We start from the raw sequence: 23495 nt of genomic DNA, 5'->3' as shown, positions 1-23495 counted from the left end.
AGAACTGATGTAGCAGAGCTACTGAAATATGCTGCTACCATGAGCAGCACCAACTCTGGAATGGAAAGCTAAAGCTTAGTAGAGCCATGATTGCCTTCTCACCTGTATGGATATTTCTCCCATGTTCATCCTCCCTGGTCAGATGGGATGGACTTGATCAAATTATGGACGTCACACTGAGAACAAAGAAAACCCTTAATGTAGATTAACGTACATGCTTTTGAGTAGATAAATATTTTCCAGGAGGATGGTGTTTATTTCTTGTCATTATTTAAAGAAGAAGATTGATTATTTAAAATTATTCTGACTGACGCTTAAGCACTAGCCCCCTATTCTGTTCAGGATGACTGTGCAATCCATATTGTGCTCTTGGTGCATTGATACACTGAGCAAGTATTTGTTCCCAGTTTGTTCTGTGGAAATATTCCACTCTGACTGAGGACAAGACTCGCTTTGTGTCATATGAGGCTCAACTCTAATGATTTCCACACAGCACACTGAGGACTACTTTGTTGTTCGTTGTGATCAAATGACAGCAGTGCCACAACCATTCTTTACATTTTTTATTTAACAACGTGATAAAATTTTCATATCTTTTTGTTATCAGAAATTCTGTTTCTGTTTAGTGTGTGAGGAATTATAAGTTGCAACTAGACTTGAGACAAAATCACTCCAGAATGACTCGACTGATTCAGTCAAACATGATACAAGCTCAGAGTCCTGGAACACAAAACATTTGGATAAAGGAGGTTTTACTTTGTTTTTTGTCCTGCATATGTAAAAAACAATAGATTCCTTTTTATAACAGATGGCATTAGAATACGATTTTAAATAAGGAGAAGCTAACAGTAATGATTCAGTTTTGAAAAGGTGTATAAAAACACCCTATATAAGAAAATGTTTTTTTTTCTCCTGTGGAAGAAAAAAAAATCTAATTTTGACCTGACAGCTCCTTAGTAAAAACCTTTGCAGGGACATCAAAGTATTATTTTTCTGTAATGAAATAAATTGGAACTGTTTTCAACACACCAACCTTTTGCCTGATCACTATAAACTTCCAGCAGGATGGTGTCTGTCCACACAGACATGAATATAGCCCACAGACAGGATCCTGCTATTCTTCTCAGCTGTGACGTGTTTGTACAGGATATTCCTAACAAAGCATTAAACCTGACTGAACAATAAGACAATCAGAGGCTTATTATTAGCTCGAGCTGGGCTACACTAAAGGTTTTTCCTGGCCACAGGGTTTATTAAGTTAAGTTGATTAAAGCAATTTGTTTTACCTTTCTTTTTGTCATGGATTTAAGTTGAACTGAATCAGTTCTTGTGTGCTTATGTGTTGAGGTGTCTTAATTGATGTGTAGATTACTAGTAGTCAACATATTACCACAAATCTGTGTTTTTTTTATATAACAGACATTTTGGTTTAAGCTACTTTGAACTGAAAATAATTCCTTTATTGAGCTCTTAAGGCTTGGCAGTAAGTCTCCCAGTGTTGTGGACTTGTACAAACAAAACAAACTTTTATTTTTGAACACTTGATTTATGAAGATTTTCAAGTAAATTTATATCACAACAGCATGACAAATTCAAACAACATATTCCCAATATTACACAAGCAAATAAATTATAAAATGATAATAAAATAACTAATGAATACATAGATTAAAGGCTGGGGCAGAGTTCACAACTGTGTTATTTGCAGTCCATCTTATCTGGTTGCTACTTAAGTAAGGTGGTTGAGTAAAGGGAGCATCGTTGCTCATTCACATGTTCCAATACTGGATTCCATATCCTAGAAAATTCATATCGCAGTCTTTCCACATGTAGGCTATTTACAAGTTCAGTTAGCCAGGTTTCAAACTTCCTGAGGAAGAGAGGTTCTTTGAAACTGGAAAGGAATGATCCATAGTAGATACAGTACTGTTGCGGATGGTAAAATAAGAGGGTAATGGAGGAGAAGCAATCATTAATTTTGCTTTAGTTTCAGCAGAAGTATCTTTTATTATATAAATCCTATAATAATGCATGTAAAGCACATTTCCCTACACTTTTGACTGTTAAACTTGCCATAGTTTTGGGTTGTACCATAGTACCACTGCCACACACCATCAGCCTATCCTGATGTTCATGTACATACAGGGTGTGTGGGTACCTACATATTTTATTTAGCTATTGATTGAAATTTGTATTGAAGCAGTTTTTAAGTAAAAGTCAAATTCCACAAGTTACATTTGTCATGAATGAAAACTAGTGTCTTCCTTTGCTGCTTGGAGTTTAACATGCCGTCACTCCCTCTGTTACACACAAGATGAGCCTGATCAGGGTCTTGCAGAGGAGGGGCTTTTGCTTCTTAATTATGTGAAACTTACAGCAGGAATAAAGTTAGAAGAGATATTAAAAGTAAGAGGCCATGTTTACTTGACTTAACAGGTTTAACGGAAGCTGCTGAAGAGCAGTCCCCTCCTTTTGCATTGCTTTCTGGTATTTGTGGAATCTGCTCTGGAACAAATAGGCCACTTCCTGACCCCGTCCATCTGACATTTTCTTCTTAGGGAAGTGTAATGAAGTTCTGTGGATGCAGGAAATGGAGGAGGGGAAACAGCTTAATGTGTGGGAATGTGGTTTACTAAAAGGATCATTTTGTTTTCTATGCAGTACACATCTGTCTCCAGAACTAATGTCTATCTTTAAGATTCACTGGACTTTTTCGGCCTTTTATCTATATATATATATATATATATATATATATATATATATATATATATAATTTATAATTAAAACTGGATTAGGACCAACATTAGCCTCGTAGTTATAACAATTCAGTCAAAACTCACACGAAGATTACATGTTTGTAAGTTGTAAACAGCAGAATCTGTTGACTTTATGAAATTGCTATGGGTCTAGGTCAGGGGTCCCCAAACTTTTTCCTGTGAGGGCCACATAACTTTTCCCTTCCTTGGTGGGGGGCCGAAGTCAGTTTGTAACAGAAAAAGTGTGATGATTGCAGGAGTGCCTAAATGTAAAAATTTATTGTTTTCCAGAAAGCACAATCAAATAACCCTCTCTGGGTTCTTCACAGAACAAAAGTCAGGAAATAAATAATAACACTATTAATGAAATAAATAATAACCACATAACCCTCTCTGGGTTCTTCTGAGAAAAAATCCAGGAAATAACAGATTGCATAATCCGGAAAATAACGTATTTTACGGACTATAAGCCGCACCCCCATAGTTAAAAAAACAAACAAAAAACAGTAAACATGCACGTATAAGCCGCAGATATCTCTGCTGCTCTAGGTTTTCCACAATGATGCAGCAGCAGAGGGGGGCGGACAGCCAACATTTGAGTCATAAAAGGTAAATTGCATATCGCATTTATTACAGTTGAAAAAGAAAAAGTTGCCAAGTTTAGATTTAACTGAACTGATTACAGTAGTTTCTGAACGGTAACTGTAACAATAAAAGTGCTGATCCTTCGTGTTGCTACTAGCATGAGCTAAATGAAACTGGGTGCCGCCTTCTTCTTCTTCTTCTTCAGATTTCAACAGCAGCTTGCATCCATTATTGTTGCACTACTGCCATCTATTGGATCCTAATATCTATACCTCAAATTCTCATAATGATCCCAGTATTATTTTAAAAAATGAAAAATCTCCTTTTTCCCCTCAATGCTATTTAACTGATCAACAACATTCTCAAATTTCCATTCCCTATTAAAACCTAATTCTGTTTTAATGGGCACTTTCTTCTTTTATTTCCAATTTTGACTTCCATTGATTCACTTTCTGCTAAAGAGCCCCCTGGTGGTTGAAGAAAAATCCACATATAAGCCGCACTGGACTATAAGTCGCATGGTTCAAAGCTTAGGAAACAAAGTAGTGGCTTATTGTCCGAAAAATACGGTATATGAAAAAAAATCTGAATGCTCTCTGGTATTGTTCAGGGGGCTGGAGCAAATGTGGAGGCGGGCCGTAGTTTGGGGACCACTGGTCTAGGTGGCTGGGCTTGAGAAGGATTCAAGGACTTTTTATTGTCATACTATCATACTAGCTTTGTTGTTTGTACAAAATTCGGACTCAGGTCCCAGTTTTTATATATATATATATATATATGCACATTACATGTACAATATATACACACATTCAGGTTTTATGGTCATATGAATAATCTCTTTTGCGGTTTCTGGGGTATCCTATTGAGGAGACATGTTGTGGCAGACCCTGAATGTGTTGGAATGGTAAAATATCCCTTTTGCCCTGGGAAAGCTCTGGGATGCCCAACATAAAGCTGGAGAAATGTCTGAGTTTCCCTCCTTTATCTGTTACTCCTGTAAGCCAATGTCAGGGATGCATAGAAGGATGAATGAGAACCCACAAGGATTTTGTTTGCAAAGTTTTAGTTCTGACAAGTGCAAAGATTTCTCTGCTAAATTGAAATTGTAAAAGTTGAAGAATAATTTTTCCTCTTTAAAAGTTTAGATTAAATAGTCTGTCCTGCTTTTACAATCCTAACTTCATGGGTTATTTTAGTACCAAAAGTGACGATGTGGCAACATTTTCCTTTCTCTGCACAGAAACCTCCACCACAGTGCAAATAGATGGTTTTTCTGCATCACAAACTACAGTGCTCTTCATGGCTGTCAGCCTGTCCTCTGTTCTTCTTGTAGACCATAGAACTGTTGGTGTCTCTGGGTTTAACAATGTCTCTTTCCTAGACAAGGAAATTATTTTATGGATAAACTATGTGCTCTCTTTCATCTCACTGACTTGAAGTTTAACATCCTACCTAACGTCTCAGACCCCCAAGTAATGCCTCACGGAATTTGACACATTGCTTTTTGAAATTGAATTTGAATTTGGTGTAAAGTCCACCTATAAAAACATTTCTTATTGTAGATTTATACATTTCATATTAGGGAATAGTCCTGTGACACTTTCGGGACATAAGTATAGCAAAAATACTCTTAGACATTGCTGATATCTTTCCTCCTTGGTGATAAGTTGACACACATCCATGCACACTGTCAAAACTCCCAACCTAGTTGGTCCTTGTTGTCAGGTCTCTTTGATTAGCTGCATTTAGGAGAAAGTCTCTGAGGCTGACCATTCTAAGTGGTGTGAAGCTTATGCTGTTACATTAAGAGGATCTTTGGCATCTGATACTTCTAATTTATGATACAAGAGGGTTAACCCAACCTCAATAGGCTCTTAATCCTAATTCCTTCTTAAATGGTTTTTGCTACCTTCATAGCCTCTTAAGGTGCTTTTCCACTGGTCACACCCTAACCGGTCAATGTGCTGTTCAGTTCTACCGCAGATAGTGAGCTTCTCCATTATATGCTCTGTTCCTCACTATTGTGGGCAGGATGTGAGCGCACAGCAACTGTGGTCAACTCTCTGCTGATGTTTGCATTAATACTCAGCTATGGAGAACCTGGAGGTTGTGGTTCTGATGGACTGCAACTCAGATATGTCATTTTGTCTTATAGAAATTAATTTCTGGCCCAATAATAATGATAATCAGCTGATTATTTGACTATACATATAAATATAATTACAGTCTGGCACTTTATTTTTTTAAATGCGCAACCTTTTGGATTTAAGCGATGCAGTCAAAAGATATAAACCAATAAATATATGAACTTTTTTTTTTAAATCCAAAGGAAAAATAAAATTAACATCACAACCTAATATAGTTTCAGTGTTTCACACTTTTGTCGTAAAAATGCAGCTCCATGACAAAGCTGACCACAGCTTCACCGTTACTCTCTTCTTTATTGGTGTCCGTTCTTCAAAGTGACAAGCTGCTAGCAGTGCTGCTAATTCACAGCCAATCTCCTGCCAAACTTAACGCATGTGTTCTGTACTGAGCAGCTCCCTGATAGCAGACAGCATGTCTGCAGTCCACAGCTAATCTATATCGTCGTTTGAAGTTTTCAGTGATGTAAATCATGGCAATAAATCAATGCGGTCTGCTGGCAATCAAATTGCTTCGGAGCCTTACACTGCTCTGTTCTGCTAGTACTGCCTCTGAAATACATATGAAAATCTGAGCACAGCCAGGCAGAGCTGGATGTCCTAATGAGTGTGGCTGGGTTAGAGACGGTCTAGTGAATTAGCACCTTTATATACCAAGGCACGGTCTCAAATCTTCCGGTTATCCTGTGTTATGCAGTGATTAGGGGACCTTCTCCTGTTGGAGAGCAAGAACAAATGGTGGTCACTAGTCTTGTAACTGGATGTTTGTGGCTATTTGGTTGGCTAGATGTCTACTACTCCATCCCACCAAACTGTAAATGGGTCAGTTAATATTGACTACTGAAAGTGCTGTTACACTACAGTGCATATTGACCCAACCAACCAACACATTCATGCAGCCATGTTCAAATCAGTTTGCAAATTGGGGTGAAGTTCCTTAGGATCAATATTTGCTGATCCCAAGTTTGGAGACTTTGGATCTCTTTGAGTCACAACTTCCTCAGAAGGAAGGGCGTTAACACGTGTCTGATAAACGGAGTGATGAGACATTTGTAGCTTCTCATGTTTTAGTAAGGCAGATTACTAGTAGGCCGTTAGGACACATACACGAGGTTGATTGACTGTTCTAAGACACCTCCTGGCTGTGATTGGTAGTTTTTGACCAGTAGTGGTGCATTAATTCAGATGGCGATAACACCTCATGGAGGAGGTGGAAGAGCTTGATCTTTTCACAGATTATCTGTCTCATAACATACTGTCATGGTTTAACAAATATGTAAAAAACATAATTTTTTAAAAAAAGGTTACAAACTGTGACTTTAAGGTCAGGTTGAAATCACTGAAAAGCTCTTCATTTTTCCTCCTATAAATTATGCATTCACCATCTGCTGCTTTGTGTTGGGGTTTTTTTCCCCTTAGGAGTAGAAATAGTTTAATATCTAGAATCTCTTTGTTGATTATACACATGCTCTATCCAGGTACATTGGAATTATTGTGCAGAACTTAGTCGAGTCACCAAACCACCAAAAAGAAATAAAAACTAGCACTGAATCCAGACTTGTTGTGAAGTCTGCGTTCAGACTTCACAACATAATATGAGAATCCACAAAAGCAAAGTTGTGTGGATTCTCAACATGTACTTTCTGCTACAACTTTCTCAGTAAAAAAGATGGCATATTTTCAGACATGAACCCACTTCTAGTAGGATTAGCATTGAACTGCCTGAGGGTAAAGGCTGCTTTGCTCTTCATTCTACTCCTTTGAACTCCACCCACTTTACTTCCTGTTGCAGTATTGAGTGGCTGGAGTTTTTGGGCCCCGCTGCATTAATTACTCACCATCTCTGTTGGGTTGTGACTTCCCTTAATTATCATGGCAATGACTATGAAACTGATCAAAACTTAGGGTGATCTCAAGTACTTAAAGCCACAGAAGCCTCATTGGCTGTCCTTCTGCTGCCATCTTGTGGCAGAAATGGCCATAAATGGAGATGGCTGCCTTGAAGTTGGAGTATGTAATGGTTTTATATGAGATATGTTTTTACATGTTTGTTAAAACTGTCACAATGTCATAACAGTATAGTATGAGAAAGATAATCTGGTCCTCTACCTTCAGTGCTCCCATTGCTAACTGTAGAAATGCACCGCTAAGTCAGAAACAACCAATCAAAGCCAGGATGAGGGTCCTTAGGACTGTCAGTCATTCTTATGTACATGCTGCTCATACCCTTCCCCTTTCTGTCTGCTTTGCTACAGCTTCTCCCCATTAGTAGAGCCTGCTGTGAATGCTCAGGCATTTGCCACCGATGACGGCAGATAAAAAGTTTTAAGTTTTTAGTAAGTTGTTTCTCTGCCATTAGCGGATTGAACAGCGCAAACATGAGTTTGATTGACAGCATTCATACCTTCCTCCTGGCTCTGATGGGTTGCTTTTGACCGGGAGCAGTGCCTGGCTGTAGACTGCAATAATAGTTGATAGCTTGAATTTTTTTTTCTTTTCAGAGTAACTGTCTCATATTATACTGTCACAACATAGTGACAATTTTATCATGAATGTAAAAAAAAACAAAACATTTTTATAAAAGTTACATACTGCAGCTTTAAGGTGTTGTTTCTTCTTGGAATGTGGTAGATATGGAGATTATACCACCCCAACATCTGTACTGGAAGTTCTCCTTTAGAAACCTTTAAACCCTGTCAGCCAGCTTGTGTTGTTGATGTTGTCCACTGTACATAGCACTTACTGCAGTCTAATGGACACACACACAAAGGGGCATGTGTGGGTGTTGTTGGACTGTGGTGGTCTTTGGTTGGGAGATCAGTGGGGCTTCTATATTTATCCCAGTCAACAGTCTCCATATAATCACAGCTGTCTTCACATCCCTTGTCTGACCATTGATTTAAATAGCTGACCTATCAGAAACCTTCGCCTTGGTTCTCTCTCTGGTCTGCCTCTTGCCTGTCACTTGGGTCTTTTTGCAGTTAAGTTAGTTTGCTGATCTGTATGGCTCTCTATTGAGAACTCTCTGACACAATTGCTTCACCTACAGGTAGAACATTTAACTTTGTCTTTATTAGTCTAACAATACTGGAGCTGTGATGCATATCAGATATCAGTAAGGAGTACAGTTTTTTAAATTGTGTTTTCCAAGGAGTCAGCTTGAGGAATTTTTGCCTGAAATGACTATTTCCTGGTTGCTTCCTTGGTGGTGTCAGTGGGTATCTGTGGGCCACAGGTTGGAGGGGTTATCATCTTCTGGAAATTCACCCATGGCCACCTTCACATGTTGAAATGTCACTTTTCTGGTTTCTACACTGATCCAGCACACTAAAAGCTTACGTAAAGTAACCGAGTTCTTTTTGTTCAATGCATTGAGTAAGTGAGCTGATTAATATGTGAAGGTTGGTGTTTCTTACTTCTGTTTATTATTTGGGCCAAAACCATTTTTCAGAATGGTGGTTGGTATTTTCTTGTTATAGAGACAAAGTAATGTGGTTGCTAGTGGGCCAAAGCTAAACATTACTAACAGTACTTGTAGACTGGCAGAACCAATGAAAGCTTCTGGTTTATGAAATGATCTTCTTGTTATATTTATAATGTGTTTTGTTAAGGAAATAGTAGACTCTAATTAAGATGGAACAGTAATTGATTAATAAAAGAAAATGGAGTAAGAGTCCTAGATGTTGCTTAAGTAGCACTATTATTTATCATTTAATTTATGTCTCTCTGCTATCTGTTGTATTTTCAAACCATGCAGCAGTGTTGTATTTGAATGACTTTGCATTTCATTCATGCTCAGAGTCCACTGTGTCCATGCCTTCCCAGAGTTCTGCATTAGGTCATTCCAAATGGAAACTATTTAGAGCCTTTATCAGAGCAAAGTGTTTAGATAGAAGAGCAACCAGTGGGGAAATCGAACCAGCAGATTCATTCCATTCATCACACTTCAGGTGATAATTTGATTCCAACCAGGCAATTAAAAGGTAAGGTAATCACAGGCTTTGTTGAGTAATGTCCTGTTCAACATAGGAAGAACACACCCTGTGATTCTGTAGCTAGTAGAACCAGATAGAGAAAACAACTTGACACAAAGTAATTCACAATCAATTTTTTCTCTTTGCAAACTCTTCAAGTTTGCTTCAGTTAAATATAAGCCTAAATTAATATGATATCTTCAGAAAACACCTTGCCTCTCACCCATTGACCACTGGAGATGAGCTGCAGCCCTCTTTCAGACCCTGCAGGGATGAAAGCGTGTTAAATAATGGATGGATGGATTTTCAGAAAACAAGTCCTATAAAGGGTCAGGCAGAAAATTCTTAATCAAAACCTTGTTGATTAAAGAAACGCTTAACGGGATGAACTTTCAGTTTTTAATTTTAAAATAATTTCTACTGATGTTTTACTGTGAAAGGATGAGCTTGTTTACTACTAAATAAGTTTGGATAACTTTGGAACATAACTTACCCCTGATGTTCTCTTGCTGTACAGCTGACTTTCCATTTCAGACTGAAAATATCTAAATAAAAAGCACTTTTTGTTCAATTCATTCAGAAGTTCAACACTGTCTTTTATTCACTTCTTAAACTTTGTCGTTTAAGTTGTAATTTATGCCTTAAACTTGAACATCTTTACTATTTAGAATTCAGAGCAAAGATGTTAAATGTGGATTTAGAAAACGCTTTCCCAATGTAATTTATAACTTCAGCTCAGAGTGAGAGGAAACCCCTCTAAGCAATTCAGTATAATATGTAGCAGCCTTTAACTAACTTGGATTTCACCTCATCACGTCCTACTTGAAGCCTGATGCAAAAATTGGGTTGAGGTGCTGTGCTTCAGATCATTGCAAGATCAGTTCATCCATAATTGACACCAACCATGGAGAGGTGCTTGTTATCGCATCGTCCATTGTTGGTGTAAGTTGTTGTTGTTGTTATTATTATGATGTCAGGGCTCACATTTGGCATAGCATGAATGTGTAAAGCATTCTCCATAAATGTGTACATAATAAACCACTGTAATGTTCCTAGGTCCAAAACAATACCATATAATGAATTCTCCTCCCACATGCTGCACAGCTGAGTGTCCTTATCAGAAAGGGGAGGCTCTATTCTTACAGCCTTCCAAAACAAGACACACTTGTTAAGCACATTCCTGATTATATTGTCACAGACTATAGAGCGTCACCTACTACCTGAGACTTACAGTTTGAAATGTTTTGAAATGTAGCTTGTAAGTTCAATCTACTTTCTCCTAAAATTGCACAATCTCACCTTAGGGGAAACTGTAGACTAGAGATCAACTGATACAAGTATTTTTAAGGCCAGTGCTGATTATTTTGACATCAGTTGAATCGATCTCTGCTGAGTGTTTTTGGGGCTGATTCTTGAAGCTGATATTGCCTTCCTCCGTTTACATGATAATAATAACCCAATGATAATAAATGTTACACAAGTATCGATTTCAAACTGGAGGGGAGGAAATGGAAAGAGGAAATATTAGAGGAGAAAATAGATCAATGTATGATTGTTAAAAAAGTGTCAGTAAATAAAAATATATACAGAATATAGAAAAAATAATTTAATGAAAAGTTGTAATAAATAAAATATTACATTAAATACTGAAAAGGAAAATGAAAGAATAGTGATATTACCTTAATATTGTTGAAACTTATAAACAAATATTACTTTGTCACTGAATAATCACATATGTTTGGAAAGTTGTACCATTTAATATTTGCAACATTAATTACTTTATCAAGTTCTTTATTTCTATAGTTATTGGTAATTTTCCCAGTCTGACTCATACCTTCATCTTCATCATATATTTATCAACTTCTGGGTTTACAGAGTTAAATGTAAAAAAGGATTCAGGAGATCATGCCAAAGATTTTCCAATCTACACCTAAGAGTTTTTGAGTCATCTGTTCTGACATGTGATTTAACTCTATATATTCTTTCCATTCATCCTGTTCTAGCTCCTCCTTCTCCTGTTCCATTGTCAGTCCCAACTAATGACAGCAGAACAACATGGCATTTTCATCTCGCTTCTCCTTCTGGGAGCAAAAGGAAAGTCTTACATAGAAATGTCATTAAACACACACTTTAAATGCATGCTAAAATAGCATTTTACCCAGGTAGTTAACATAATTGTTCATAGCTTTTGACTATTTTTTTAAAAGTTTTGGCTTTTCTAACCTAATCTGCTGTGATTTTGCACAATGCTGAATTATGTCACTAATAATGTTCTGACTGCATCACTTGTATGTGTTGTATATTTAAGGTAGAACACTGTATGTGAAGACAGAAAATAAATGGTTGTGGTGGCATCTTTGCATGTTTTGAGGTTGGCCCAGTTTGTCACCATGAACTTCATATAAAAAGAAGGTTTTGATCTGGTTTCATTCTTTACATCAACACTTTCTAGATCAAAGAAGAGAACAAGGTGGGAGGCAAAAGTGTAAGTAAATACTGCAGAGTGCTTTTTAAAAGTTTCACATGGAAATGCAATTTTCCTAACTTTTGTTTTTATTGGAGCTTTTGATGTTAGTCACTCAGATCAGACTGAGCAGATCATTAAGTTGGACCTCTTACATTATGAACTCTTTTCTTTTGGTCATGTTTGTTTACCCCCCTCCTGCAACATGTACATTCACATACAGTGCAGCATCTTCACTTAGACTTTGTTGATAAATTAAATCTTGAAGCTTAATAATTATAGTCATCATTGTGGTAAATGTATTTATGAAGCACATTTAAAAACTGCTTAAGTTAAATAATAAAAGTAACTCAGTCAACATCATTGACTGAGTTAATCTTAAAAGTAAACAGCAGCATCAGGCCAGCTAGAATTTAAATTTCTAGAATTTACTTAATTTCTTTTGAAAACACCATTCCTGCTCTCCTGCCTCCCTGTGCAGGTTGAGTTTTTTTTAAACTTTATTTCAGTTAGCATTGGCAAAGCTCTGTTGGTGAAGAAACGGCCCCTCGACATGGCGAGTGACACATAAATCGTGTAAGAAATGGATAATGAAATTTGTTACCAAGACTTCTAGTAGTTGATTTTTATCCATTTTATCAATTTGTTCTTGGAGCCCTATCTATAACCAATTGATAATTTGTCTGTTGGCTTAAAAAAGTTCCTTCCCAACATTTACACTTTTGCTTTCTGTATTTCCTCTCCGTAATTAGTTGGAAGTTGACAGGCTGGCAAGCCGGGCCCAATCAGTCCCTGGTCTAGATCCTGGCAGAGTGATATTCAGGGCAAAAAGTCCTTCAGCAGCTTCCTGGGATGAATCTGCTGGTCCTGCCCGAGGTTCCTCCCCACCAATCATCACAGTGCCTGTTAAAGTAACTGAGCTCTTCAAAAGCCCTGAAACACCACTGAAGATGACATTTAAATTAAACGGATCTAAGCCTTCACAAGTCCAAACGATAGAGGCAGCTAGCTCTGGGCATGGAAACAATGAAAACAATGGCGAAAGTATTCTGAATGGTCTGAACAATGCTAATGTCGATCCTTTGGACACCAATACCAGCCAGATGGACCTTACAGATGAACAGAGGACGGCACACAAAACGGAAGGAAATGTGGTTCCTCTTGTTATTAAAAATGTTGTGTCCATACAGGATGATGAGGCAAAGATGCTAACTAAAAATTTAGGAAAAACTAAAGAGGAAGCCAAATTTATAGATGAAGCAGTCAAAACAGTTCAAGCACCAAGAACAGCTCCACTGACAAAGACAGTGCCAGCATTCTTCTTTAAACATGACATTATCAAAACGGAAAATAAAGTGGGTATTCCACAAACACTGACACATTTTATGATCGGTGACAAAAGAAGAGGGCTTTGCTCACAGACCAGGAAGGAACAAGTAGAGAAAGGGAAACCATCTGAAGAGAAGAAGAAAAGTGAGCTAATAGAAACAAATCGGGAGTGTACAGAGGGTACACCCACCCAGGTGTTACAGGATACCGATTATTTCACATATTTAAAGAAGACTTCATCAGCTCGTATTGGCTTACCTCAGACGGCTTCCAAAGTTACTTCTAGACAATCTTCTCTCCTTTCAGTTGAGGGATTTGTGGCTCCTCCCAAGTCAGCTCCCCTGACTTCCTGTACAGGTGTCACATCTGCCACCTCTTCAGCCACTCCACTCCCAACTGCCTGTAAATCCTCGGGCTTACCTCGACTGCATTCTGCCCTTAGTGCAAATCCCTCTCAACAAGCTGCAGGAAGTCAGGAAGAGTTCCAGTGGCCCTGTGCAACATGTCTGACCTACGTATGTATGAGACCCTGGTGTTAGAAATGCATGATTGGGGTGGCGCAGGGGCAAAGCACAACCCATGTATTGAGGCCTTAGTCCTCATGCCGATGGTCGCAGGTTCGATTCTCAGCCTGGTGACATTTGCTGCATGTCTTCCCCCTCTCTCATAACCCTCCTTCCTGTCAAACTACTTTCAAATGAAGGCCACTAGAGCCAACAAAATCTGTAAAAAGAAATGCATGGTTCAGTTAGTACAAGTAGAGACTGCTGATGTGCTTAATGTCTGAATGATTTACAATGGCAGATCAGAAGTGACGGATGTGTGAGCTTGTTTGTTGTGAATTAACTCCTCAAGTGATGTGTTTTTGTTTGAGACCAGTTTTGAACGTGCATAATGAAAGGTTAAAGGAAGGAAGGTTTTCACAGCTTCAGTGTTTGAACAGAGCACTGTTCATAAAGCCTTCTATTTAATTTTAATCTTATTTTGAAGAGGAAGCACATTGAATCTGAGCTCTAGTTTTGAGTTATATGTATATACTTGTGGTACGAAGTGTTTGTTGTGTGTTGACAAGCTCTGTGAATATTTCCCAGCCGACAGAAGGACATAACAGACATTGCATTTCAATCAGTTGCATGGACTGGTTTGGTTCACCGTTTGACTAACTGTGTACCATTTTTGCTAAAGTGTTTGTGAGTACATTAGTGTGATGGTGACCAGGTGAGAAGAGCTTTTTGTACTCTTGATTTGGTGTTTACACATGGTATAAAACAGGGAGCCAGCAGGTTTGCTTTACTTCCATTTACAATAAGGTCAGGTGTGAGCTATAGTAGTGCAGATAAGAACTATAGCTAACTGGTTTTGCCTTCATTCCTGAACTTGGGTTAACTTTTCACTTTTAAGACATATCAGCTTTAATGTCGTTCTAAGTTGCTTTGGTAGCTCCTTCCTTTTTTGCTTTCTCACAGCGCATTGTGAATTATGCTATCAAAAAGCATGAGCTTTGTTGTCTAACTATGTTCTGAAGCAACTTGAATGATTGCTGGTCAGTGTATTTCTCGTTTTATGAACATGTATCCTTCATGCTAATGTAATATTCACCCAGTTGGACAGAGTCTGACAGCAGGAGATGCTCAAACACAACACTAATGATGTTACTCAAAATGCCAAGGGAGTGAAGAAATATGTATGTATCACATCTGATGTTGTCATCTCAGTATTTGCCAATATCACCATTGCAAGATTGTGTAACATTGTGCAGGTCAAGAGGTGTTCCAACAAGCAGGTGTAAACAGTTCATTAGAGGTCGTGTCCTCATTAAACCCTTGCTTTATGAAGTCAGAGAACTCCAAAGACCAACTCTGACAGATCATTGGTAGAGCAGGGATTTAAATTAGCTATTAGCTGTTGGATTAGCTAATAGCAGCTAATCTACCTCAGCAATCATTATTGATGATAACTAAGCTATCATCAATAATCTGCCATTACGGAGATCACTTATTAATAATCGCAAAATAAACATCAAGCTTAAAAACAGAATACTATAATGGACTGAATATTCTGTTCCTTGTGTGTAAAACGTTTGTGTTTTTTGGTGTTGAATCCTGACGCATAGAATGGCATTGTTGTCAATTGCTATGGCAACTAGTTTGTTGAATGAGAAAACACAAGAATGAGTTGTTCTGAGCTATTCTTAAACACCTTTTCTGTGTAATTTTTTTGCTGTGGTGCACTGTGCTGAATTAATAATACCTACATCTCTAGGTTTCATTCAGTTAACGGAATTATAACGTGGCGGCGCAGCTATGGATGCCATGCAAAAGAATAGTCTTTTAGCCCTCCAGCGTTGTGCACATGTCCAAAATTTCTGGATGGAAACAATAAGATGCTAGGGGTCTATGGTGTGCGTGTGTGCGAATGTGTGTGTGTGTTTAGCATGTTGCCCATATATAACTGTGCTTTGACTTCTTAATGCTGCCAACATCTTCAGGAATCAGGGGAAGAGGATCAGTTTTCTCCTTTCCAGACGTCTCATGTTGCAGTTAAGAAACCTCCAGTGTGGCCTGGACCATGCCTGTCATAAAAGCTCCAGCTCATCACATTAATCTCAATCCTGTGAACCCACTGTAATGCATGTTTTAGATGTTTCTCTACTTAAACACACCAGATTTTAATAGTAAAAGATGTCCTCAGTAAATCATCCCTTTTGTCAGCCACTGATTGAAATCAGGAGTGTTGAAGCAGGGAAACATGGGAAACGAGCAGGGACCAGGTTTAAAGAGAATTGCTCTCCACTGTGGCATGTAGGTCCTCTGCTCTGTCCCTCCCTTTGCCTGCAAAGTGCATGTTTCCAACAATATCCAACCTATTTGATGGAACATCACTAGCCATGATGTAATGTTTGTGGATTCACATTTATAAATTCGTCATGTTTCATTAACTTATTTTTGAGTGGTTTTTCTTATTTTGTGGCCTGGTGTGATATTTTCACAGGTGTTCTTCTTGCTTATGCTCACTGGTTAAGGTGATTTAAAATGTGTGAACTGGGGTTCCAACGCAGCCCCCCTCCCACATAGCCCTACAGCTGGTGTGTGTTTGGCCTGAGGTTTCACTCACTAGCTAACATTCCCTCCCTGATGCAAGGTTCTTTCTGTAACTTCCCAGCATGCACTGGGATCAAAATGGATACCGCTAGTGACTTGAGACCTCTTCAGTGTGATGATGAGCAGCTTTTGTCCCTTCTGTGTTAAACCTGAAATCGTTGTGTTTTCAGGTGAAGACAGAGGAGCAGATTACAGCAGAGCAGGCCTGGTACGGATCAGAGAAGGTCTGGCTTGTTCACAAAGAGGGTTTCTCTCTCGGTGAGTTAGGGTTTTTAACTTCTATTAACAGAAATAACAAGTTATTAATCATTCTGCTAGCAAAACGACCTCTTCTGTCGTGTTCCAGGTTCTTTGATTGGCCTAATTTTTTTAACCTCAGGTTTAAAATTATTGCCCCAAAAAATCCTTTTTGATGAGGCTCGTTCGTAAAATTCAAAATACTTTCTGAAAATAACCTTTTAAAAGGCTTTAAGCATAGGTAAGCATAGTGTAGGTCTGATGTAATATTCTAATATTAAAAGTCATGCTTTCATTAACATTAGGCAGAAAATCCTCATAATAGAAATAAAGGTGTGAAAGTGGATTTCATCTATATAGTGTCACACTTAGTGCATTCAGTTACTGAAATAAATAACGTTTTCACTAGTATTTTCATTTTGAACATGACTGCATGTTTCCTGCACTTTATTCTTGCAGCCACTGTGCTGAAGACAGAGTGTGGCTCACTCCCTGAGGGAAGGGTGAAGATCAAGCTGGAGCATGATGGAACAATACTTGATGTGGATGAGGATGACATAGAAAAGGTGAGTACCACATGGATACAACAGAGTACTGATGGTCACCAATCAGAATCTGACTTAAACAGCTTCTATTCAATGTGTCTGAGTACAAAAGTTCTTCATAGCAGGTGTCTGTAACTTTTACAATTCAAAGTTCAGTTGAATAAACTAGTAGCAAATGTTACCCGACCTTTTAAAAAATATAGCTTCTAATTTTTAATACGTATTTTAGAAAAATTGTTATCTTAAAAAAACCCCACTACAATCAGTTTGTAATGAGCAGGTTTATCTCGATGAGACTGTACTCGGATACTCGGGTGAGTGATCCTGTTCACTCACCCAGCAGGATCAGTCCATTGTGCTTCGGTGGAAGTCTGGCAGTGGTAAAACCTTCATCAGAACCTAGCAAGGAGCCTGCCTTCAGCAGGAAAGGGGACTCCATTATCCTGAATTTGCTCAGAATTCCTCTTGGTTATTCATTTTTCAGATTTTCAGTTGATGATCTAAATGATATTTGACTGTCATCTGAACCCATATATTGTGTTCTGGTCACACTGAATCTCAGACAAGCTGCTCAGATAAAGCCTGCTGTCCCTGGGTGGCCTAAACAAAGTTACAGAGCCTCAGATTATATCTGTATGTATTTTCCTTTATAAAACTCTTTCTCACAGAAACAACAGTCCTTGAGGTTTTAGGTACCATGACTGTCAGCTTTGTCATGTGTTTGTGTCCGTGTGCAGGCCAACCCACCAACATATGACCGCTCAGAGGACCTGGCTTCACTTGTTTACCTAAATGAGTCCAGCATGATGCACTGCCTGAGGCAGCGCTACGGAGGAAACCTCATCCACTCCTTCGCTGGACCCAACATGGTCGTTATCAACCCTCTCAGTACACCTTCTATGTATTCTGAGAAGGTGAGTGGAGACTATAGGTGCTACAGCTGGTAACAGAGCAACAGAACAGGACAGTTTACAATGTGACACGTTTATCTGTATTAGCATTGGCTTCAGTTTACTTTAAATATTTTTCTGGTTATTCCTGCCCTTCCTGCCAACAGGTCATGCACATGTTCAAAGGCTGTCGGCGGGAGGACACTGCCCCTCACGTCTATGCCGTGGCCCAGTCAGCCTACCGCAACCTGCTCACTACCCAGCAGGATCAGTCCATTGTGCTTCTAGGGAAGTCTGGCAGCGGTAAAACCACCAACTGCCAGCATCTGGTCCAGTACCTGGTCTCCATAGCTGGAAGCACGGGCAAGATCTTCTCTGGTAACCCATCCACAAGAAGAAACAACACACATTAACCAAACTTAGAAATTAGGTGATGCTTTCGTCATATCTGTGATGTGACTGCAGTCGCTCACAGACTGGAAGTAATGAGCCACTTCTGGTCAGATTAAATTATTACAGAAATCAAAAGTGCAGCAGGCTCAACAGGAGGCAGTGTGAGGTACAGAGACGCTATAAAAAAAATAAAACCTCCAACATCTGCAGCAGTGGACAGGCAAAAAGAGTTGACCTGTGCTGGCTGCAAGTTGTAAATAATTTTATTGACCTAATTTTAAATAGTTTAAACAGCTAGAATAACATACTCTTGCTTTTTTTTTTGGCGATACGCACAGTACAATGAGTGCTAACGCAGTGCGACGCCGACTCAATCCCTCTGTACTGTACAAGAATATAACATAGATATACAGTTATCAGAAGTATAAAAATCAAACTTAAGATGTGGAAATAGGAGGAATAGGAAGGCTGGTCACTGAACACCATGGACAGAACATTTATAGTTTGCAACACACGCAGAACTTGAACCAGTTACTTTAAATTATTGGATTATTTGAATTAAACCAGAATAAAGATGAATAACTTTCATGTTCATAGATCTGCTTATTGCCATTCAGTGATTTGGAGGTGATAGATGTCTACCTCCAACCCTTAACCATCTGACCCTTCCTCCCCAAAAACACTGGAGTCATTGTTGCTTCCTGAACTTTGTGGTTTAGTAAATATAGTTCCAGCTCTTCATTTGAACCAGCTCCGTCCTCTGCATCACTCCATCTAGCTTCTTCCTCCAATACTGCAGATAAATCGCTCAAATCTTTGGAATTACTGACTCAGCCTTAGTTGTTTACGTTTTGATTTACCCTCATTACATCATAAGATGGCGCCCCCGTTTGATCCAGTTACTACAGACAAAACTGTGAACTCTGCAGTGCCATGGAATTTACAGTACTCTGCGTGAAATATTTATTATTAAAAGCTTTGTGTGTACAGAATGAAAGCACAGTAGGTCATCTTGCTAATGGTGTCTTGGTTCTGTTTTGTCACCGACTCTTTTAACCTAAACCTACCAGAGGTGTGAATGATCTGGGGATTAACTGTACCCAATGATTGTAATTCTACAGAGAATGACCCATAACAGTGATTAGAGTGATAGTAGTCCAGAGTAGAGCACAGATTTTCTGACTCCAGTCAGAGACTGAAGGTAGTTCCTGGCCTAACAGAAACTAGTTATCCGTTCTTTCAAAGTGATGCTGTATCATTCAAAAATCCTTCTTTAGTTCAGCAGGTAGACAAAGTGTTTATATTGTTAGAGCAGAACTGAAGCTTCTCTTTAAATGATTGCCACAGTTGCTAACACTTCTACAGAATGAGGGATGGGAATTAATCCTCTCCATCTCCAATTGAAACAGCTGAGAAGTGGCAGGCGGTCTACACAATCCTAGAGGCCTTTGGCAACTGCTCCACAACCATGAACATGAACGCCAGCCGCTTCTCTCATGTTGTGTCCCTGGACTTTGATCAGGCTGGACAGGTGGCTTCTGCCTCCATCCAGGTAACAAAGCTGTCAGATGGTTTTAATGCCCTCTGATCACAATATTTAATTTAATACTAAAGTTGTCTCCTCTTATTTAGACCATGCTGCTGGACAAACTGAGGGTGAGCAGAAGACCTGAAGCAGAGTCCACCTTCAATGTGTTTTACTATGTGATGGCTGGAGCTGACAGCGCTCTGAGGTGATGATGCTGACTTACTGTTAGCCTGTTCTTTGATCAGTTTTGTTTGGTTATTATTATTACTATTATTATTATTAGTTATTCTGGTTAGGAGCACGTTTATCTCTTCTTCACTGAAAATCCTGGGCTGTAGGATTTTATGGACTTGCATACAAACCTGTAAAATGCTGTGATCTTCAGCATAGGGGCTGGGTTTAAATGATTTGTTTGCAGGTTTCTGAAAAGACACAGAAGTCATGTCAGAAGTTAAAGTTAACTAGAAATAAAACATGTAGAAATGGAGAAAGTGAAGCGATGATCAAGTAGATGGTGTTTAAATTCAGCCAATAAGACAGTATTGATGTAAAGATTGATGGACTGTTCTGATCCTTGGGGAACACCTGTGGTACACTTGAGGTAAATGTGGCGGCTGCTCCACTCCTGGAAGCACTGGCAGCCGTCTTAAATGTTTTCCACTTGTATGATCCGGTCCTGGAAAAACTCTTAACTGTCAGGGAGATGGAGCGCTGGCTTCCATTATTTTCTTTCTGATAGCTCAATAGCGATACCCAGTGGTTCACTGTGGTTTAACAGGGAGAGTGAGCATGATGTTACATCTCTACGGCCAATAGGAGCTCACTGTGTGTCTGACCTTCCTCTTAGAACTGAGTTGCACCTCAACCAGCTCAATGAAAGCAGCGCTTTTGGGATTCACTCACACTCCAAGGTAAATGGCTGCTTACCTTTTTCATTGCTGGTTCCCCCAGCACATGTCCCACCCCACTAAGTAATCTGGGACCTTTGATCCGATTTGGTTTTCAGACTGAAGACAAGCAGCGGGCCGTGCAGCAGTTCACCAAGCTGCAGGCGGCCATGAAGGTGCTGGGCATTTCTGTGGAGGAACAGAGGGCTCTCTGGCTTATTCTAGGAGCCATTTATCACTTAGGGGCTGCAGGAGCCACTAAAGGTAGGAACTCCCACCTCTCCATGTTTAAATACACCACATTTTCATTAGTAGGATGTTGTATTGCTTTTATCTTTGCTACCACAGGGGACATGTTTAAAACACCTCAGAATGATCAACTAACACTTGCAAAGTGTCTCAGTGGCTTTTTGGGGTTGTTCATGGCTCCTGGTAGTTTCTATTGGTTGGTTCTCATATGAATAATTGCATCCATAAACTGTTTTGTCTAACTCCTCTCTTTACTTGCATGTTTGCATGCTGCGTCCTATCAAAAGCAGACGAAGATGAAGGTAATGGAATGAATGTTTTCCTCTTACAAGACTTGGTTTTAGAGTCTGTACGTTTGCTTTCTCAGCCCTGATTCCCTCCTCATTTGGTCCAAACCTTCATTTGTTTGCATTTTCATCTTCTTCCTCCTCCTCTGCTTTTCCTTCTATCTAGTGTTTTGCGTGTTTCTGCCATGTCAGCTCTCTTAGGTAGCAGCAGATCACCACTTTTCCACCCTGTCCTCTTGAGGTTAACCCATTCCTGACGTTGTGTTTGTTGCTCACCCTGTAACCCATCTGTACGCTGCCATCTAAGTTACCAGATTCAACACAAGTCTAACAGTAGCAGGAAGTCTATTAGTCCAGTCTTATGTTTCCTTTTCATTATCTTTGCTGTTATATTCTGTTCACCAGATTTGTCTTTGTTGTTGCGGATTTTAAGGCTTTAGAAATACTTGTGTTTTTTCAGCAGGACGCAGGCAGTTTGCCCACCATGAATGGGCTCAGAAGGCAGCCTACCTGCTAGGCTGCACCCTGGATGAGTTGTCCTCTCTGATCTTTAAGAACCAGACCCGGGGAATGCAGCCACTGTTCAGAGGGGGCCCGGATGATGCTGGTACAGGTGACAACTTAGGTAAAAACCATCAGCTTTAAAGCCTGGAGCTGTCTTTGATGCTGACTTCTTGGTGTATAATTTTTGAAATGGTTTACACTAGGGGTTCACCGATTGCAATTTTCCGGCCAATCGCTGATAACCCATCTTTAAAAAGTTTGTCTTGCCATTTCCGATTTTGGCAGATACCAATTTTTTTTTAAAACTGAGATTTCAATTTTCAGAAAGTCACTGAGTTGGCAACAGTGGGGTGAATATTGTTAACTGCAAACATGTAGATATGGTGGGCTGGTGTGTCAGTCAAACTTTTGTCATGGCAGAGCAAAAGAGGACAGTGGTTGATTTTTAGCTCTTTGGTGAGGTAGGTAAGATGCGGGGATGATATCAACTTCACATGTGAGTATCGGCCTATTACCAATCTCCCAAAATTTAGAAAATGGGCTCCGATAAATCGGTGCACTCCTAGTTTGCATTTTCTGTCTGTCTATAAATAAAGCATGTTAGATGGGAGCAAAAAAAGGCTGCCATGAATGTGTCTGCTCCCATTCTTAGGCTAGAGAATAAACTCTATAATTCATACACATAATAACTGGTGTTATCTACAGTTCTACGGAGAGCATTATATATTCAGCATGATTCATTTCAGTCACAGTAACATTCAGTGATAATCAAAAATTCCCGCTGTTTAGAACTATGGTACTATGGTACATCTGTGTTTATATTTAGGAAGCATTGAGATTTCTTAATGCTATATTTTTATTATTAATGAGCCAAATAATAAAACATTCCACCCTGATTCAGCTGAGTGGCACTGCTGGTAGTTTGGTTCTGGTTCTGGCTCTAAGCAGCTGTGTCGTGACCCCTGACCACTTTGTCTCATAGGATCTAAATTCACAGCTCTGGAATGTTTGGAGTCCATGGCAGCAGGACTGTACTCAGAGGTCTTCACAGTGGTCATCTCTCTCATAAACAGGTGAAGTATAATCATTATGACTGCAGCTAATGGCTAACACCCTCTGATTGACACCATCTTTTCTTCAAACCTAGTTCGTTCATATTTTCTGTTTTTATTTATTGCTAAGGTTTCTTTTTGGGGTTGATTTTTGTTGTTACTGTGTTTTGACATCAACTCGTGCTCTCGCAGTTTTCAGTTACTGTCTTGAGTCTGTTCAAGACTGTAATTTAATTGCTTTAATTTGTTCTTTTTCCAAATGCAGTCTTTCCTCTGAGTCTCCCCCTCAAGTGTTTCTTATTTATGTTGTTTGTACTGTAAAATAAGTAAATATGACAAACTGAAAACAATCATGTGGTTTTGGGAAAGTGGAGATGAAAGGCTTCTGAGCAGTGGCTCCCAACCCTGGTCCTCAGGGGCCTTTGGGTCTGCATGTTTTAGACACACATCTCAATCTCCTCTGCAGCCATCAAGTGCTGCTGAAGCCTGTTCATCATTCATTTGGGGCAATAGTGGCAATGGGCTCTTTGCACCTACGGCGTTGACGTCACATCTCCAGGAGCTAATACG

The 23495-nt window shown here is 39.3% G+C and overlaps 2 protein-coding genes across 7 annotated transcripts in view; both read left to right on the top strand.

Annotated features, from left to right (window-relative positions):
• LOC106903484 (unconventional myosin-XVIIIa-like) overlaps positions 1 to 23495 on the top strand; it is a 70056-nt gene that overhangs the window by 11413 nt on the left and 35148 nt on the right. For all 6 annotated transcript variants that reach the window (XM_088011448.1, XM_088011446.1, XM_088011447.1 and 3 more), the window contains exons 3-12: positions 16524 to 16611; positions 17050 to 17156; positions 17873 to 18049; positions 18193 to 18403; positions 19828 to 19970; positions 20051 to 20151; positions 20794 to 20857; positions 20953 to 21097; positions 21830 to 21994; positions 22856 to 22946. In XM_088011448.1, coding sequence (XP_087867574.1) covers positions 16524 to 16611; positions 17050 to 17156; positions 17873 to 18049; positions 18193 to 18403; positions 19828 to 19970; positions 20051 to 20151; positions 20794 to 20857; positions 20953 to 21097; positions 21830 to 21994; positions 22856 to 22946 — 1292 coding nt within the window. The remainder of the gene's footprint in view (positions 1 to 16523; positions 16612 to 17049; positions 17157 to 17872; positions 18050 to 18192; positions 18404 to 19827; positions 19971 to 20050; positions 20152 to 20793; positions 20858 to 20952; positions 21098 to 21829; positions 21995 to 22855; positions 22947 to 23495) is intronic.
• Positions 12767 to 14309, top strand: LOC148155659 (uncharacterized). The gene has a single exon (XM_088011450.1). The coding sequence runs from the start codon at positions 12874 to 12876 to the stop codon at positions 13789 to 13791; it is 918 nt and encodes a 305-aa protein (XP_087867576.1). The 5' UTR covers positions 12767 to 12873; the 3' UTR covers positions 13792 to 14309.

This window comes from Poecilia mexicana, unplaced genomic scaffold, assembly GCF_051168715.1.
Source record: "Poecilia mexicana isolate PSO_F unplaced genomic scaffold, ASM5116871v1 scaffold_13, whole genome shotgun sequence".
Classification (NCBI taxonomy): domain Eukaryota; kingdom Metazoa; phylum Chordata; class Actinopteri; order Cyprinodontiformes; family Poeciliidae; genus Poecilia; species Poecilia mexicana.
The sequence above is the reverse complement of the archived record's forward strand: the minus strand, read 5'-3'. Positions and strand labels throughout refer to the sequence as shown.